This window comes from Mastigoproctus giganteus, chromosome 12, assembly GCF_048544385.1.
Source record: "Mastigoproctus giganteus isolate SK-2022 chromosome 12, ASM4854438v1, whole genome shotgun sequence".
Classification (NCBI taxonomy): domain Eukaryota; kingdom Metazoa; phylum Arthropoda; class Arachnida; order Uropygi; family Thelyphonidae; genus Mastigoproctus; species Mastigoproctus giganteus.
This window is the reverse complement of record NC_143586.1, coordinates 94,334,893-94,354,113: the sequence shown is the minus strand read 5'-3', so window position 1 is coordinate 94,354,113 and position 19,221 is coordinate 94,334,893. Positions and strand designations below refer to the sequence as shown.

Genomic DNA, 19,221 nt, shown 5'->3' with positions numbered 1-19,221 from the left:
ATTTTAAGAATTTTATTAAGCATTGAAAAGTTTACAGCAAAAAAAATATTGAAATAATATTAACAAACATACTTAACTTTCATCAAAATATCCTCCACGAGATTTTATCACTTGCCTTATACAGATGTGGCAGTCTGGCAATTAATTTTGTAACAGTGGCTTTACTAACATTATTCCAAGTGATCTGCAAGGTTTCCCATAAATTTTGTGAAGATGGACAAACTTCATAAAGAGTTTATAACAGACTTAATGGTCTAGATCAGTGGTGTCCAACCTACAGCCCGTGCAGAAAGTGAACTAAAAGTTTTTTAGAGTCGAACCATGCATGTATAGGTATGCAAGCGTTGAGCTCTTGTGTATCAAACATGTACATGTAGTCCAGTACAGTCATATGTATAGCTTAATACATTTATGTACATGTCAATCTTTTCATATTGTGAAATTCTACTGTTTTGATATAACCTGTTCATTATATTGAATTAGAAAATCATCCTTAAAATGTTCCAAAGGAGGAATGTTGATTTGGAGTGTCATGTTTTTAATCAACGGTGGACTGAACTTTGATCCGCAAGGTTTGAACTCAATGAAGAAGACTATTTCTTCATTAAGTACAACAAAAAAGCAATGGTCTCTTTACACACCAAAAAAGTGTTTGGTGTGTAAAGAGACCAAGTCAGTTTCAAAGAACATAATTTAAAACAACACTATGATTCCAAGCATAAATCTTATGATCAATAAGATCAAAGAAAAGCATTCAAAGTTACAAAACAAACAAAGAGAACAAAACACACTGAAAATCTACCAGTCAAGAAATTTATGTGCCAGTTATCAAATTGCACATTTGATCACTTTTGAAAGTAAACAGTCACCTGTGATGGTGAATTTGTTAAAGTTGTTTGTTAAAGGTTGTGGAAAAAATTTGTCCAGAGAAATGAACAATGATACAAGACGTTGTTAAAGGGTTTTAGGAACATCAGCAGCTAAGGCCATATTGTCTGTAAAGTGCATGTGTTCTGAGAAATCTTTACCATTAAGGTCAATTTTCTGTTTGCTGGACAAACAAACCAGAGTTTCCAGGAGAAAAAACCAAGCTACCTTCACCTGAAACCGACTAACTCAGCCACACTGTGAAAAAGGCCCATAAAAATTCCTCACATCACTGACATGACTCGAATTCTGGTCTTTTACACTCGGTGTGGGGAGGATGGCCGTTCTATCAACTGTGCTACCTATGAGGACATACAAAACATTAGTTTGTCTCAACAAACAATCATGCAAAGAGTAGAAGATATCAGAGAGAATTTGTTCGAACAATTTTTGGAAAACATAACCAAAGGAAATATTTTAGTGTAGCACTGGATGACAGTGCTGATGTAAATGATACAGCCCAACTCCTTATCTTCATACATGAAATTAATTTTGTACCAGATGAAGATTTAGCTGATCTACAGAGTATGCACAGAGCAACCACAGAAGTGGAACCTCTGATTGGAATTCATTGCATTGTGCATCAAGAAGCTCTCTGTGAGAAAGTATTGTTCTCCAACATGTTATGAATATGGTTATTTCAACTATAAATATTATAAGATTACATGGACTTAATCACCATATGTTTCAACAGTTTCTTTCAGAACTTAAAGCTGAATATGAAAATGTAATTTTACGTAGTGCAGTGAGATGGCTTAGTCGTGGCAAAGTGTTATATCGTTGCTTTCAACTGCGTTATAAATTGATATTTTTATGACAGAAAAAAGGAAACCAATAAAATAACTATCAAATATGGAGTGGCTATTTGCTCCTGCAATTGTTGCAAACATTTCTAGTAATTTAAATGCTCTAAATTTAAAACTACAAGGAAAAGGAAAATTAGTCTCTGATTTGTATAGTGAAGATTTTCTGCTAATAAAAGAAAATGGCTACTTTGTTCAGATCAATGTAAGTTTGCAAGCAAATTTTTTCACGCATGAAATAAAATATTTAAAAAGAAACAGAATAATAGATGAGCATCTTCATTCTGTATTGAGAACTGGAGTCACAAAAAAATTTTGAACAATTATCTATAAATATCCAGCCTCAAACATCTCATTAAATGTTAAGTTTTGTTCAGTAAATGTTATTGTATATTATATTTAATAAAATTTTTGAATATTTCAATTTTAGGTGTATCGTTACATTTATTTATTCACTTTGTAATCGAAAAGTAGTGATCCTTTTCAGGCTGTAAATTTTCTAAAGTGAGCATTTAAAAGCAAAAGTAAGGTATTTAAGAATATATAAAGTATTTTTTAAAATACAATTTTTTTTTTTTTTTTATACTTTTATAATTTTAATGAAATCTAAGAAATAAATCACTGAAAGATTTGTTGCACATAAAAGTGTTGGGAATTTGCATTTTTTATATATAGCCTTAAAATAAAAAAAGATAACGAGAAAATGGAAACTTCCTTTTATATGTAACAAGATATGGGAAATATAACACACAAAATTTTTTCCGAATCACTTAGTGCGCCCCATGAAACAAATCTAACTTTGAATTTGGCCTCTCTATGGGAAAAGGTTGGACAACACTGATCTACATGAACCCATAAAAGCTCTATAGCATTTAAGTCAGGTGATTGGGGTGGCCACACCATAATTTGTGACACTCCCTCTTGTTTTTTAGTTGCTAGAAAGACCCTACATAGCTTAAGCTGTGCTTTGGGTCATTGTCTTGTTATAATATTAAATTTCTTCCCCAAAGTCTAAGTCCAGAGGATATTTCATTATGTTCAAGAATGTTTTTATAGCCTTCTGTTTTTAAAATTCCTTCAATTCTGACAATGTCACCACTCCAGAAAAATAAAAGCAACTCCAAATCATGATGGAACCACCACTGTGATTGACTGCAGGCAATAAACAATGTGGCACCATTTTTACTTCAGTTGATCGTCTGACATAAACTGTACACTTGGATCCAAAAATTTTAAAATTGGATTCATCTGTCCACAGTACATTTTTCCACTCTTCAGTTGTCCAGTGTTGATGGCTCTTAGCTCAAGCCACTGTTTCTTTTGATTTTCTGGTTTTAATAAGGATTTTTGGACCACTACAACCCTGCTTGTTTAATCAAAGTTTTACAATGATAGACACAGGAGTTTCTCTGTTCCAATTGAACTTAGCTTGGGTTCCATGTGCAGCAAGTTGTTGATTGTGTTTAAAAATCTGCGTTATGGTTTTATCTTGTTTCTACTGTTCATGGTTTTATCTTGTTTCTTCTGTTCATGGTTTTTCCTTTAAACTGCCAGTCTCCTTGAATTGTCAAATGGTAGTTTCTACTCCTTTAAATGAAACATCTAGTTTTTGCCAGTATTTCTCAGGAATAACTTTCTTTATACAGAGTTATAATAGCACTTATTTTCTCAACACTCAGTTCCTTATTTCTTGCCATGTTTGTTTCATGAAACAAAAATGCAAACATGTTTGTCGTGAAACATGCAAAATGTACGCCAAACAATCTGAATGACGAGTGTTCGATTTTATAAGTTACAGCTTTTAATTAATTTATATTATTGCAAAACACTAGAATCAAGTACAACATTCTACCACATTCAGTAGTCTTCTACACTTTTCTGGAATATTCTCAAATATTCTAGAAATTTCTTAAATATTATTTAAGTTTTTTGACTTTTATACATAACAGAACATATTTTAATAAAAACTGGTAAACATGTTGGTCAAATTTTAATAAAAAATTTGAAAATTAAGAAAAATGAAACAAGATTCCAAACTTTTAGGCTGGAGTTCACATCACTGTGTGTGTGTGTGTGTGTTACACTGACTTCTTAATTTATGCAAGGGTTATGTTCCAGAATGTCTCATGCAATTTAAATTCACATGTAATGTAAACAATCACCAAAAAATGTGATAATAGGCCAATGATAATAACTCTTGCATCTAGCTAAGTTACCCCTACTGGTACATATGATTAGTTTTATTTGGTTGGAAGATGGGCATTCTAAAGAAATGATGAGCAAACCAAAGAGATTCATCCGTATTTACTGATTTACTTTTTTTTTTTGTATAATAAGAAAAAGTATATTCACTATGACCAACATATACAGTAGAACACACAAAAAAACAATTGAGAGAGAGTGATTGGGGTGGAGGGTGGCCTTAGGCAGATTGATGAGAGGGATTGTCATGGTTAGATTCTGTTCCCTTGGATTCAAACCAGATAGGTTGGAGGTGGGGATGCTACGCTATTCCAGGAGGTAGAAAGTTCACTTGACTACTCCCTTGGGCGTTTGAAAAAGAAATCCAGAGTTAGTTGCTTTGCATGTTGCCTCTTCTCATGCAACAACTCATAGTAGCAACCAAGTTCTAGCTTAACTTTACATTGCATTCTAGAGCTTCGTTCACGATTAGGGTCTTCAGATTTAGGCCTTCATCTATAAGATTTAATGCTTTCGATATTCCTTTCACTGTTGAGCTCTGTTCTTTAACCTCTGGGCTTTCGCTCGCTGCTGCCTCCTCTTGTTGAATGCAATGCTGCTCAAGTGCAAACAGATCTTCATTTGACAATCCTTGATGATGCAAATCAATTAAATCATTGTCATCAGTTGCCTCCACTTCAGTGAACCCTATCTTTTTAGCACGTTTTTTTTTTTAGCACAAACTAAAGACACATTTGTCTTTAGTTTGTGCATAATCTTCATTGGTATCAGAGCCTTTAAAGGAGTTGCTAAGATCTGGACATAACTTATGCCCCGAACTCTGAATACAGTTATGGGAACTTCACATCAAGTTCCCATAACTGTATTCATTGCAGAATCAATGAATTTTAAAGCATCTTTTATATTGAAAGCTCGCCAGTATTGCTGCTTACTCATCTGGTCAGTCTTGTCAATTAGATCAGCCAGAATGTGCTTTAAATACTGAGCCTTAAAAGATTTAATCACATATTGGTCTATAGGCTGGAGTATCGAGGTTCTATTTTCTGGGAAAAAAACGAACATCAACAATACTGGTTGGATGGCTTGTGGCATTATCAAAAATAAGTAAGATGTTGAACGGAATTCCGTCTGCCTTCAATACACTTCCAATTCTGATCATAACTGAGATTCAAGATAACTTCTAAAAATAACAGCAGTCATCTACCCTTTAGGGTTTGAGTACCAGTAAACAGGCATCTACGACTTGTAACCTTTAAGAGTACGAGGGTTTTCATAGTGATAAATGCACATGGGTTTTGGTTTATGACTAAACCCATGCGCATTAGCACCAGGCAGAAGTGTTAGCCGATCTTTTGCTGCCTTAAAGCCAGCCGGAGTCTTTTCAGCAATGGAAATATAAGTGCGATCAGGCATTTTTTTTTTTTCCAATATAAACTTGTTTGGTCAAGGTTGAATATCTGTTTGGGTATGTACTTCCCCTCTCATGGCGCTTTCCGTAAATTGGTTGCTGCACATTATTTTAAATTCGCGTAATTTAAATGCATAAAGTAAGAAGCCACTGTATGTTCATATTTTGAACATACAGTGACTTCTTACAATTTTTTGTAGAGGATAAAGATGGAATGATAATAATGGATGTGCATACACTTTTAGCATTTGGTTATTATAGTAGTGTAAACATAGTGAAAGTTTCTTAATTTCATACAAGTTTCTAGCAACGGCCGACTAACTGGTTAAAATAAATTTATTAAAATAAATAATATATACATAAAATACTAAAACAGAAATGAATCTTGATCCCCGATGGGATACTGAAATCGTTGACTATTTACGTGATTACTGCCAGTGCTCATGGCTTGAGGCACTGCAGATAGCTACCAATAATAGTACTATGAATTGCACGAGGGGAGTGCACTTGCACCCTGTTATGGTATATACTGTATTGCAGTGTGATGAGCACTGGCGATCATCATGTGTACGTAATTCTGTTCTACCGACACCAGACTCGTGATACATGATCATGCTCAGCTGACTTTTGCTGTTGTAACCAATAATATATGCTGGAGTACACCATTCGCTAACTAGCTGATGAAGAGGCACTTTGTCTCGAAAGCTTCTGTGTTTTTAATGCTTTTATCATATTATATTTTTAACGCTTTTATTTTATTTTATAATTTATCTCTGTTTTAGTATTTTTGATTGAGTATTACTAGGCATATTGTTTATTTCCAATGAAACAGTTTTATTTTATAAAGTCATTTGGCTCGGTTGTTGTTTTATTTGATGAACTGATTAAAATTTAATTATTAAAATTGAGTAGCATATCTATCTCTTGCCAAACTCTAACCCAAATGAAATTGTTATTTTTATTTGTGGTGGGAGGGTCATACAAATTTACATATCAGTTTACTGCAGAATCTCAAAGTTTGAAAACTTAACAACATGCTATTATTATAAAAACACAAAATTAGAATAAAAATGGAATAAATTAGCAATTAATAGCCAAATAAGTGCTGAATTTTCTCAGTAGCCGAGGGATGCCAGTTTGATATTGAATGCCTTTATATATTGGGTTAACTGAGCAGAAGTATTTTGGATTATGAATATTTTGTATTTGGAGAAGTGACTTGTTGAAAGATAAACAAATCCCTCCATAAAAGGCTGATGACTCAAACCTCCACTAGCTTATCATTGCTTTAAATGTCATATTCTCAAATAGCACTTTTAAATAAAAACATTTTTTTCACTCAGCAAACTAAAACTCAGACTAATTTTGTGCAGTTGTTTGTTGTTGTTTGGTTTTTAGGAGCATTAGCAACTAAGGCCATATTGCACCGGGATATGCGATGGTCATTCCCTGACCTTTCCGCATCCTCCGTATTTGGTGGTGACAGGCTCGAACCCTGGTCTAATCAAGAAGCATGTGCTACGCACTGCTGCTCCTTCCCACCTGGCTATGGAGGCGCCTACAGTGTTGTGTCTAATCATTATAATACAACACCATGCCAAAACCACAATTAGTAAAATTTTCTCCTCATTTTCCCTTTTATTAATTTTGACCTAGCTGAACTTATAAACAGGTCCTTCAAAATAGACATTTCATATTGCATGTTTTAATGAGCATTAGATGTTAAATTTTATATTTTAGTTGCTGTTCATTGTGCAAAGAATAATAATGTTTTTATTGTTTATTAGATGTGTACCTTCTTATCATAGACCTTGGCCTATTGTTCTTGTTTATTATCCAACATAGTGGAATGACAAAATCAAAAGTAGTAGCTTATTTATTGCCAAGAAGACTTATGGTACTTCAGCGTACTGTGTATATAGTTTTTACATGCATTAGTTTGCAGGTTTGTTATTTATTCACATTATTTTAGTTTAGTTTCAGCTTAATTCCACTATATATATATTTAGTGTTATCCATAATAATACCTTTTATTATTGCAATAATTTCTTTGAAACTAAGATAAAAATTTAAACTCTGAAAACATATATATATATATATATATATATATAAAATTATCATTATGTTTAGAAACTAGTGTGGTCCTCATCACTAATGATAAAGAATGCTCCTTTGTGACTGAGTATTTATAATTTATTTACTGGAGCAAATTCTAACTGGTGTTTACTAGCTAGAATCTTAATCTAATCTAAATCTAGGATCTAAACAATCTGAAAGTCATCATTTTGTAATATTTAGGGTTGAGAGTTATAAAATCATATATTCTTCATCAATATATGGTGCTATTTTTGTAGGTTTTTTTTTTTTTTGGAAAAGTTTCATCATTGGAAAGTACAGTCCAATTTTTACCAAATTATATTCAAAATTTACCATTCCACACAACAATGTTATATCAATTTAGGTTAGACATGATTTTAAAAGTTGTTAAAATTTGTAATGCACAGAGCACATTAAATAGTAATTTGACTGAATGTGAAAGAGGAGAGTTAGGAAATCAGAATGTGAAACGCAGACTGCGGGATCGCCTGGGGGAACGCAGTAGAGCCCTTAAGACTGCAAATTACAGATGTTCAGCTGTAGGGAACATGCCTGGGAAACTGGGCATAGCATTACTGCTAAAGAAGCCGTGATCGTGGATAAGGTACATGGCTTTTGGAACCGGAAATGGCTGGAGAGTTTAAGAATATGTTCGTCCGAGCACTACAGTCTTAATAGGGATAAGGGCTGTCGCATTCATCCACTCTTTGAAGCCCTTATCCTACGAAGAGTCGGATGGTTTAGAATGGCCCGCCCATTTTCCGGTTCCAATGCATGAGAAGTGAACCGTGCGCAGATGCCATAGTTCATGTCGTAGACCTGCTGAGATGTGTGGTACATATAGATTGTCGGTCATCCTGCAACCACTATAGCTGATGAAGGTGGCCGCTGCTGCCGAAAGCTCCTGTATTAGTGTTTTTAAACAACTTTTATCGCTTTTAATTTTATATATTTTATTGAATTTTATTCTTGTTATACAACATTTATTTTATTTTGTTTTAATATTTTAACTTATAGTTATACAACTACATCAGTATGCATGTATTTTATTTTATCATAATAAAGACGTTTTACAGATTCAAGTCAGTGTTATTTAGTAGCATTACAGATGAATTACAGAGTTCCTGACTCCAGAAGCCTTTACAATGAATCATTTCAACGAATACCATTGTTAACGAAAATATGACATTAGCATAATAAAAATTCATTCTTCCAGATAAATATATAATCATTTCATCCTACTAGAGAAAAATATAATCACAAAGAAATTTGTAAAAAGCAAATCCTTAAAAAATATGATGTGAACTTCTGACCTTTGATGATCAGCATTTGGCAATACTGCAATGATTTACTAAGTATGCAGGTAATTGCCTGTTCGAAATTAGTGGCTTTACATATGTCCACCTTCAGTAAAGTCTAACTTGAGTAAGTTTGGGAATGTTGTGTACATGGAAGGCTCTAATTACATAACCAAGCATTTCTTATTGCTTGTTTAGCACTGTACTTTAGATTGGTTTCGTACTGCAAACAGTGTTTCGGTATGGAAGTGCCTTTGCTATAAATAAAAATAAAAATGCTTATGTCAAACACTTGCTCAGATGACACACGAGGGGCCATAAATTTAAATTGAGGACGAATGGTTGCAGGACAGATGTGTAAAAATATCCTTTCAGTAGGTAGTTTGAATAATTCTAAGGAAGAACTAGATAAATTATTAGAAGGAATGGACAAGTGTATAGGAAGTGATTTTTTTGGCTGATGCTGTATAAGCTAGCTTTCTTATTAGTACTACCAATACTAGTACTAATAAAAATTTTACTTTCTCAACAATTTACTTTCAAATTCTTGAAAACAAAATTCCCATCGAATTCCATGAACTGTTTTCTTTTATGAAGGTAATGAACAACTTCTTGGGAGAGAAACTTTAATAAATGTTGTGGGTTTGCATAAAAATATAATATATTGTAATGAATTTAAATATATTGCTATTAATTCACATCTTTCTAACCATAATTGTAACCATGTTCTTTACTTATGTAAACTCTAGAAGGAAGGGGGTGGATCAGATTGATCTACTTGATATCGACAGTTCGACTGTTGATGATCCTGCTCAGGTAGCTGACAAGCCGAATGTGTATTTTGCATCTACATTTACACATGACGAGATATTCGGGGAGGGAAATGCCAGAAGTTTGTCAAACTCTGGCAGGGAGTGAAATGGCATTGTAATAACTGAGAGCAAAGTGGAGGAGAAATTGTTGAAGTTAAACATAAGAAAAGCACCTGGGGTGGATGGGATCTATCCAGTTATATTAAAGGAGGCAGCAAAGGAAGTAAGCAAACCCTTAGCCATAATTATGAGAGCTTCCTTGGACTCAGGAGAGGAACCTGTGGACTGGAGAAGTGAAAATGAGTCCCAATTCACACAGGGGGGATCAAAGGGTGACATATAATTACAGACCTGTTAGTTTAATTTCTGTTCCGGGGAAATTAATGGAGGCACTGGTTAGTCATCAAAAGTCAAAAGTAATCATCTAGACAAGACTGCAGTTATAGTTCAGACACACATGACTTGGTTAAGGGGAAGTCTTGTATGACCAATCTGATTGGATACTATGATGTGGTCACAAAGGAACTAGATGCAAAAAATAATTGGATATCATATACAGTGACTTCTTAATTTATGCAAGGGTTACGTTCCAGAACGTCTAGCACAATTTAAATTCATGTGTAATGTAAATAATCACCAAAAATGAGTATAATAGGCCTATGAGAGTAACTCTTACATGTAGCTAAGTAACTCCTACCAGTACATACCATTTGTTTTCAGTTTGCTGTAAAGGCGACTACGATGGTCTGACACAGTATTTAAATTCTATACAGTGGGACCAACTGATGATGTTACCAACAGCAAAGTCAAAATGGGAAGCATTCAAAGAACTTATCTTGGAAGCTACTAGGCTTTACATACCAACTAAGAAATATTGTTCAAGGTTCAGGCCTAAATGGATGTCAGATGAACTACTGAGACATATAGCAGAGAAGAAAAATGCATGGGATACATATAAATTAACATGTGACACAGAAGCCTATGATAGATATAAGTTGATCTGTAACCAAGTTACAAAGAAGGTTAGCCAGGCGAAGGCAGATTACGAGAAATCTTTGGCAAGGGATGCAAAGAAAACACCAACGAGTTCTTTACTTATGTAAACTCTAGAAGGAAGGGGATGAATCACATTGGTTCTCTTGATATTGATGGTTCAACTGTTCGTGATCCTGCTCAGGTAGCAAACAAACTGAATGAGTATTTTGCATCTACATTCACACATGAGGAGTTATTCAGGAAGGGGAATGCCATAGCTGAAGTAAACACTGGCAGTGAGCTAGATGATCTTGTAATAATTGAGAGTAAAGTGGAGGAGAAATTGTTGAATATAAATACAAGAAAGGCACCTGGGGTGGATGGGATCTATCCAGTTATATTAAAGGAGGCAGCAAAGGAAGTAAGCAATCAGTTAGCCATAATTATGAGAGCTTCCTTGGACTCACGGGAGGTACCCACAGACTGGAGTTGTGCAAATGTAACCCCAATTCACAAAGGAGGATAAAAGGCTGACAAGCACAAGTAATTATAGACCTGTGAGTTTAACTTCTGTTCCAGGAAAATTAATGAAAGCACTGGTTAAAGAAGCATTGCAGGATCATCTTGACAAGAATTCAGTTATAGCTCAGACACAGCATGGTTTTGTTAAGTGAAGGTCTTGCCTGACCAATTTGATTGGATACTATGATGTAGTCACAAAAGAATTGGATGCAGGAAATAACTTTGATATTATATATTTGGATCTTAGAAAGGCTTTTGATACTGTTGCACATGGAAGACTGCTGCACAGATTGGAGCAGTGTGGTATTGGTGGTTGTTGCTATGGATAAAGGGATGGTTGAGTGGCAGAAGACAGAGAGTGACAATTGGAGCAGTGTGACATTGGAGGCAAATTGCTGCTATGGATAAAGGGGTGGTTGAGGGGGAGAAGACAGAGAGTGGTAATCAATGGACACTGCTCATCGTGGACTAATGTTATTAGTGGAGTCCCTCAGGGCTCATTGTCGGGTCCATTATTATTTTCTGTATTTATAAATGATATTGATGATGGTATATCAAACTTAATGTCCAAGTTTGCAGACGATAAAAGGTTGGCAGGGTTGTCAAGGACACTACTGACACTATGCTGCTGCAACAGGATCTGGAAAGGTTGAGCAGATGGGCTGAGAGGTGGCAAATGAAGTTTAACATTGAGCAACGTATCAACTCTGTGGTACTACACTGACAGTGGTAGAGAATGAAAGGGACTTGGGGGTGGTTGTGCAGGCAGATATGAAGTTCTCTGAGCAGTGCAGATTGTCTGCAAGAGTGGCTCATGGTGTCTTGTCAATAATATACAGGAATTTTTCTAGCAGGGATAAGGAGGTGATTATCCCCTTGTATAAGGCAATGGTCAGGCCACACCTTGAGTACTGTATACAGGTCCGGAGGCTCCTTTTTAAGAAGGATGTAGAACTGTTGGAATGAGTAGAGAGAAGGACAACAAGATTAGTGAATGGAACAAAGGGTTGCTCTTACAAAGAAAGGCTTAAGTTTTGCAGATTACAGTGTCTGGAGACTAGGCACCTGCGAGGTGATCTGATTGAGGTGTATAAAGCCTTGATGTTTCATGCTCAATGCTGATGGGATTCTTTCTCTTGCTCGGAATCACCTGAGAGGGAATAAATTCAAATTGAGGAAAAACAGTTGTAGGATAGTTGTTGTTGTTGTTATTTGGTTTTTAGGAGCATTAGCAACTAAGGCCATATTGTTCAGAGAATATGCGGTGGTCCTTCCCTGACCTTTTTGCATCCTCCGTATTTGGTGGTGATGGGCTCAAACCCCGGTCTAATCAAGAAGCGTGTGCTACGCACTGCTGCTCCTTCCCACCTGGCTATCAAGGCGCCCTGTAGGATAGAGGTGCAGAAGTTTGCCTTTAGCCAGCAGGTAGTTAATTGGTGGAAAAGACTTCCATCTTTTGTTTTGAAAGTTGATAGGCTAAATAAATTTAAGGCTGAGCTGGGCAGGTATTTGGAATGAACAGATGAGTGAAATGGGAGCGTTTTTTTTTTTTTTTTTTGTCTGATGCTAAACTTGCTTTCTTGCATCCTATGCCTCTGCTAATGCTAACCATGTATATTTATGAAAAGATTCTTTAGACATTTTCAAATAGGCCAATATTGCTAGATCTTACTTGGAACCATATCTGTTTCCAAGGAACTGTAAGCACAGTTTACAATAGAGGGCAGTAAAAAAGCTTTGAAATTTAGTTAAAAAATCATACCTGTTAGTGTCAGTTTTCCAGTTTGGGCATACAAAAGCTGAAATCAAGTAAATTCTTTGGCATTCTGATTTGTAAGTTGATGAAACCGGATCACACGATACATACATTGATGTAGTGGATATTACTGCATTGCAAAAAAAAAGAAAAAAGTCACCACAAGAACAAATTAATGTTTAAAAAGTTTTATGTACAAAGTGTTCATTTTTACAAGACTTTAACATTCTACAAAAGAAAAGCCCTAGAACTGACTAGAAAAGTTACTATTATAGGATAATGAAAGAATGTCTTCATCTCACATGCCCTCCACCCAGTGGTGAGCTGTGAATATTTCAACAATGGACTCGCAGTTTTTCAGACTTTCTGCAGAGTAAATTTGATTAGTCACGGAAGTGACATCAACTGCAGCTTCCACTAGAGGCACTTTTCACACTCGCACCACTATTAGTGTGATTAGAGTGTGTGACGCATTTTTACTTTCTTATAGAGGGTAACAAGCCACATCTGACGCAGATGTGGCTTATTACCCTCTTAACCATGCATATAAGCGAATGTGTAAAACATTCCTAGGTCTATCTAAAAAAAAAAAAAAAACTTAAAAACCTGGTCATCATGCCTCGCCTTACGATGATAACTGGATACGACAGTGTCTGGAGTTCTAACTTTTTAGAATTTTTGAATAGTATGACGTCACAATCATGCTTCCTGAAGTTATTACTGCAGTAACTATGATTGCAACAATACAAATATTTGTCAACAATTTATTTTTTCGTCTCGTATTTTTGTTACATTTCATTGTTAGGTTCCCCTAACAGCTGCGTATGTCACTTCAACTACAAGATCAGTACATCAATTGGTGCTGTTTTACAGAGATATTTAGGTACGTTGCACTCAAAAGTATACATCTCTTACTTTAGTTATCATAAATCTATCGTATCTTGTCTTCCAGAAATTATGAAAATCTGTGAATGATCAATAAAATATTTACAATAAAAAAGCTCTTTTATTTCATAATCGATATATACAAATCAAAATACCTAAAATAAAAGCAAAAGATGTTTCGCATAAACCATCTACTGTGCGTACTCGGCACATGCGCAAATTTTTTATTCATATGTTTTTTAAAAAAATAACATGAAATATTTCCCATATCACAAATAACATAAAAACTATCACAAAACATTCCAAAATATAAAAACAAATATTACATAAAAAACAAACTTTCTAGAAAAAGTACATAATAAAAGTACACAAAAAATCACAGATTACATGAAAAAAAATTATTTCACAAATATTCAAGAAAAATTTATTCTAAAAATAGCCATATAGAATTTACTTCTTTATTAATATTTGTTGTCGATCTTCTGCTTTGCTCAATTGCTGAGCAATGATTACAGAGGAATGATTTGACGTAACGATCAGGATCAAATTGAAGCAATGGTTTTCATTTAGAATGAAAACCATTCTAAGCAATGGTTTTCATCATAATCTGCAACGTGTTTAATTGTCACAATATTATTCATTACGGTGAAAGCTCACTCAGCTTCAGCACTGCTAATCACAATGGTTTCAAAGATATTTTATGGCTTTCTTAATTGAAAAGGTAATTTCACTCAATTTTAAAGATAAACTGTCTTCGACAAAATCTCTAAAATTATTAATTTTTATTTCATATTTTATCAGAAAACTTAAATTTCTTATTCGGTTTTCACTGTCTTGCCACCGAGACGAAAGTTCTTTCACATTCCACGATTTCCTGTAGCATATGTTTAAAATATCTTTCAATGGTATCGTTATTTTCTTTATTTAATTTAAAATTACTCTGTTGCATTAATAACTTATCCTTTAAGGATAAAACAATGCATTTAATAACTTGTCACAAGGTAATTTTTTACTGTTCTTACTTTCGATTTTGATTCCTTCAAATTCTTTCCACTTCAACATGCTCTCAGCTTTAGTTTCATAATTTCCTTCAGAATTTTTCAAATTAGTAATAGCATTGATAGTTCAAATAATTAATTTATCTGCTTTTACCGTTGATTCTGTAAAGCTTCTGAAAGGTAAGAGAGCTCCTGCAGGATGTCAATCATTATTGCTAAATGGTTAAGAAATTACAGATTTAAAAGTCGATTTAATAATCCAGAATATTTAACTTCTGATTAAAAATGTTTGCACAAAGTAGAATAATTCCAACCCACAATTGCCATCCGCAAGCTACAAGCTGCTCATCGTGGCCTGAACACAAGACTGATCTTTAGAGTTTCCACATCAAGTTCTTTAGCAATCATCCTTAATTTGCACTAGTTTTTTGGAGATTGGTCATACAGTTTTTTTTTAATTATTGCCTGTATGCCATTATATTTTAAAATATTTTCTACACAGTGTATGAAAATGTTTTAAAATATAATGGCATACAGGCAATAATTAAAAAAAAAAAAAAGGCTGGACACAGTTTCAAAATCTGCCAACATTTTATCTTCATAAAGTTTATATAATATCTTAGTTTCCTCAGTCCCCCCTTCTATGTTGCTACTCTCACTAGTTCTTTGAATACAGTGCAAAATGTTAGAATCACACAGATATTCAGCTACTGTGACCATGTAAACATAGACAGGAGAAATTTACTAGAAGGCATGGATCACTCACTTCTCCGAAAAACATATGCCCATTTGTTGGAGTAAAGGGGAACCACAACAAACGTTGACCAGAGGCTATAATCCATGTCGAGAACCTTCTTAATCCTCTGACAGGCTATGGAAAACATATTGACTAGCGCGATTTCTCGGCATGCGACTGCATAGGTTTTACTTTATGGACACCACTAACATTCTGAAACAGTAATCCCTTTCAACCTTAATTCGCACTTTCTAATTACTAAATTGCCTAAAGGCCAGAGGTGAGAACAATGCATACAAAGTTGTCTCTCCTAATCTGTTCGTTGCATGGAAATTTTATTCATTCAACAGAAACTATTTTAATGTAATTACCAAGAGGAAATCAAAAAAATTCGCTATAAAGAAGTTCATTAAACAGAGGTCCCACTGACAGTTGGCAATTATGTTGCATCACTGGCAACAACTGCCAACGAATCAAGACGGTATTGTCCCTAAACCTCGGATATTCGACTTCGAAGTGGACATAACGACCTCTCTGGTCTTGAAAACCAAATACCATTCATTTGTAAAATAAATGATCGTCTCAACAATGGGCTCTCAAATTTTCAAAAAAAAATAACAGTGGGCTCTTGCGAGCCCACCACTGGAAACTCACCATCTTTAACCAACATTCTGAAACAGTAATCCCTTTCACCCTTAATTCGCACTTTCTAATTACCTAAATTGCCTAAAGGCCAGAGGTGAGAACAATGCATTTGAAAATTTTACTGCTGTGGACCCATGTGCTTTCCAGGAATCCACTCATGAAAAGATTTTTTTTTTTTTTTGTCCACCCCAAGCTTTAATGCTATCATGCTAACTAAAACTGTCTTGCAACAGTTTGGAATGGAGTGTATCAGATCCATAGTGTAATAATTGCCTAGTTTATGGGACCAGACATGAATTATGATATCTTACTTGATGGCTTCTTTGCAGCAATTTCTTTGTCCCATAACATGCCAAGTTTCCCATTGGGATTTAAACCTATATGACTTCCTAGCCAAGATAAGCAACAGATATGAGAATATCACAGGAAATTCTTCAGTCAAAAATAAAACAATCCAGTATATGGTGCAGATTAATCACTATTATACTGTAAAGTACAAATGATTATGTAATATTCTACTTACATTGACTGCAATGTCACAAGGAACAGTGTCAAAATCAGCAGCTCCTTTCTGATCCAAGGAGGTTCAGTTCATACTCATTAGCATTAGCTGAGGCATATGATGCAAGAAAGTAAGCTTATAGAGCATCAGCCAAAAAAAAAAAATTTATGTACCAGGTACATAATGAGTTGCTGCTGCTCTACTCTGAGACTGAGTGTCACTGATAATGTCACAGCGACAGCCGTTAAAAACGTCTTTACTGCAGGGACTCATTATGAAACTGGTACAGTAAAATAAATAAAAAAAGTATTGCTGCATTACTTTTATTGAAAAAATAATTTCAGTACAATGAAATACAATGAATGGAAAAAATTCCATATGGCAGGGGTCCCCAACCTTTTTCACTGGAGGGCCACATAGAAAATTCATAACAAATGGCAGGCCGGAGTCAGTGCAATTTTGATGACTAAAAACACTGTAAACCAAAAAATGCAATTTTAGCGACTTCACCAGGTCAAACGGGGTGTACAAGATAGAAAAACAGTAAAAAATTATAAACAAGGGATATTTATTGTAAATAAAGACATAGTCATATTAAAAAGCACAGTTTTTATTATTATAATCACATTTGATATTACAGAAATAGCAAATCAATGAGATGTTTGTAGTTGTTTTGATTTAGCAATAATTGAAATGTTAGGTTTAATAGTAGAAGTTCCCAATCTTAAAAAGTCTTGCAAATGTTCATCTGTCATTCTTGATCGATGTTTGGATTTTATATATTTCATTTTTGAATATGTTTGTTCACGTAGGTAAGTGCTACCAAAAATAGAAATTATTCTGCTTGCTAATTTTTTTAATTGATTAAATTTAATTTAATTTTAATTCATTTTCTGTCAAAGTTTTATAAAAGTTAATTAATTGTCCCATAACATGCCAAATACATAACCGATATTTAAAATACATAACCGATTGATTGTGCCATTACAATGCTGGGAATGGGGCCCCACCCACCCCCCATAGTTTCGGCTCTGGATACTCAATAATTCCATTCAGGATGTCATTTGTAAAATAAATGATCATCTCAAATTTTCAAAAAAAAATAACAGAAAAAAAAAAAAAAAATCATTTTTAAATACTGTTTTCAGGTTATCGTTACTTTGAAGATCTATGATTTCTAATTGTTGATCTTTATCTATTTGTGAAACATTTACATCAGATGGATTCTGAAATAATGTAAATAATTTTCTATTGTTTTTGAAATCAACAAAATTGTCGGTAGAAAAATCACAATTGGGCATATTATTATACAAACTTTCACAACACAAAAAATGGGAAAAATTATTTTGTTCAATTTGATTTTTAAATAATTCTAATTTTGTCTGAAATGCTTTAATATTGTAGAACAAGTCATTTACAAGTAGATCGTAACTTTGAAGTTTTTTATTCAATGTATTCAAATGTTCACAAATATCTGTTAAAAATACAAGTTCCCATAACCATTTGTTAATTCTGGGACTGGTTTTAATTTTTCGTTCATGAATATGTCTATTTCAGTTCTGAGTCGAAAAAATCTTTTTAACACATTACCGCCACTCAACCATCGCACCTCCGTATGATACAACAAATCACCATATTCGCTTTCGATTTCCTCCAAGAAAATTTTAAACTGACGATGGTTCAGTTCATTTTTGCATATAAAATTCACAATGCTAATTATAGTTGACATGATTGAGTTCGAAGACAAAAATTTACCACACAACGATTGCTGGTGAATGACACAATGAAATTGCATAGGTCTTTTGATGTTTTTGGAATCAAAATATTTATTAACATGGCCAATGAAACCAATATTTTTTCCAACCATATTCTTTGCACCATCGGTCGTAATTGCTGTCAACAATTCCCAATCAAGCTGCAGGTCTTCAAACACTTTTGATACGCTATAAAATTCTTGTGACTTCAAAATTTTTATTTATACTGTGTATGTAAATGAGTAACTGTGCTGTGTTGGTATAATATCTTCACTTTCATCAATTGCAATCAAAAAATTTATAAAATCTGTAACTTTTTGTTTCAGTTGATCTTTAACATTAGCAGACAAGTCTTCGATTCTTCTTGCTAAAGTTGACCCTGATAAACTTATAGCAGCGAAGCGCTTAATTTGATCAGGGCATATTTCTTCTGCAATTGATAGGCACACTCTTTTCACAAACTCGCCATCAGTAAAAGCCCTCCCTTTTCCAGCAATGATTTGAGATGCTCACAAACTAGCTCTAATTAAATTTAAATTCTGATTAGGGAAACATGTCATCTGTTGTTGTTGCCCCTTGAAATCAAAGCTCAGCTCTTGTAATTTCTTGTTTCGCAACTCTCCTTGAAGTTTATCGTAAGTTGAGGCATGTTTTGTCGTATAATGCCGCTTCAAAGTATATTCTTTCAACACAGAATATACTTTGTACATATAAGGTAGGAACATCGGTTATTTTCCCTTATAAAAAAATAATTAATCGACCAAAGTTCATTGAAGACACGAAATTCGGAATCAATTTTTCTTTTCCTTGACATCTTGATTCACTAAAATTAAAAATTCAAAGTTAAATAAAATTAAAAATAATATGCAATTATACAAATAGCACTAATAAATTGTTGCGC

The 19,221-nt window shown here is 34.1% G+C and overlaps 1 protein-coding gene across 1 annotated transcript in view; it reads left to right on the top strand.

The window, feature by feature from the left end:
* LOC150077283 (nurim homolog) overlaps positions 1 to 19,221 on the top strand; it is a 95,903-nt gene that overhangs the window by 37,688 nt on the left and 38,994 nt on the right. The window contains exon 2 of the mRNA XM_090385843.1: positions 7,128 to 7,285. Coding sequence (XP_090241969.1) covers positions 7,128 to 7,285 — 158 coding nt within the window. The remainder of the gene's footprint in view (positions 1 to 7,127; positions 7,286 to 19,221) is intronic.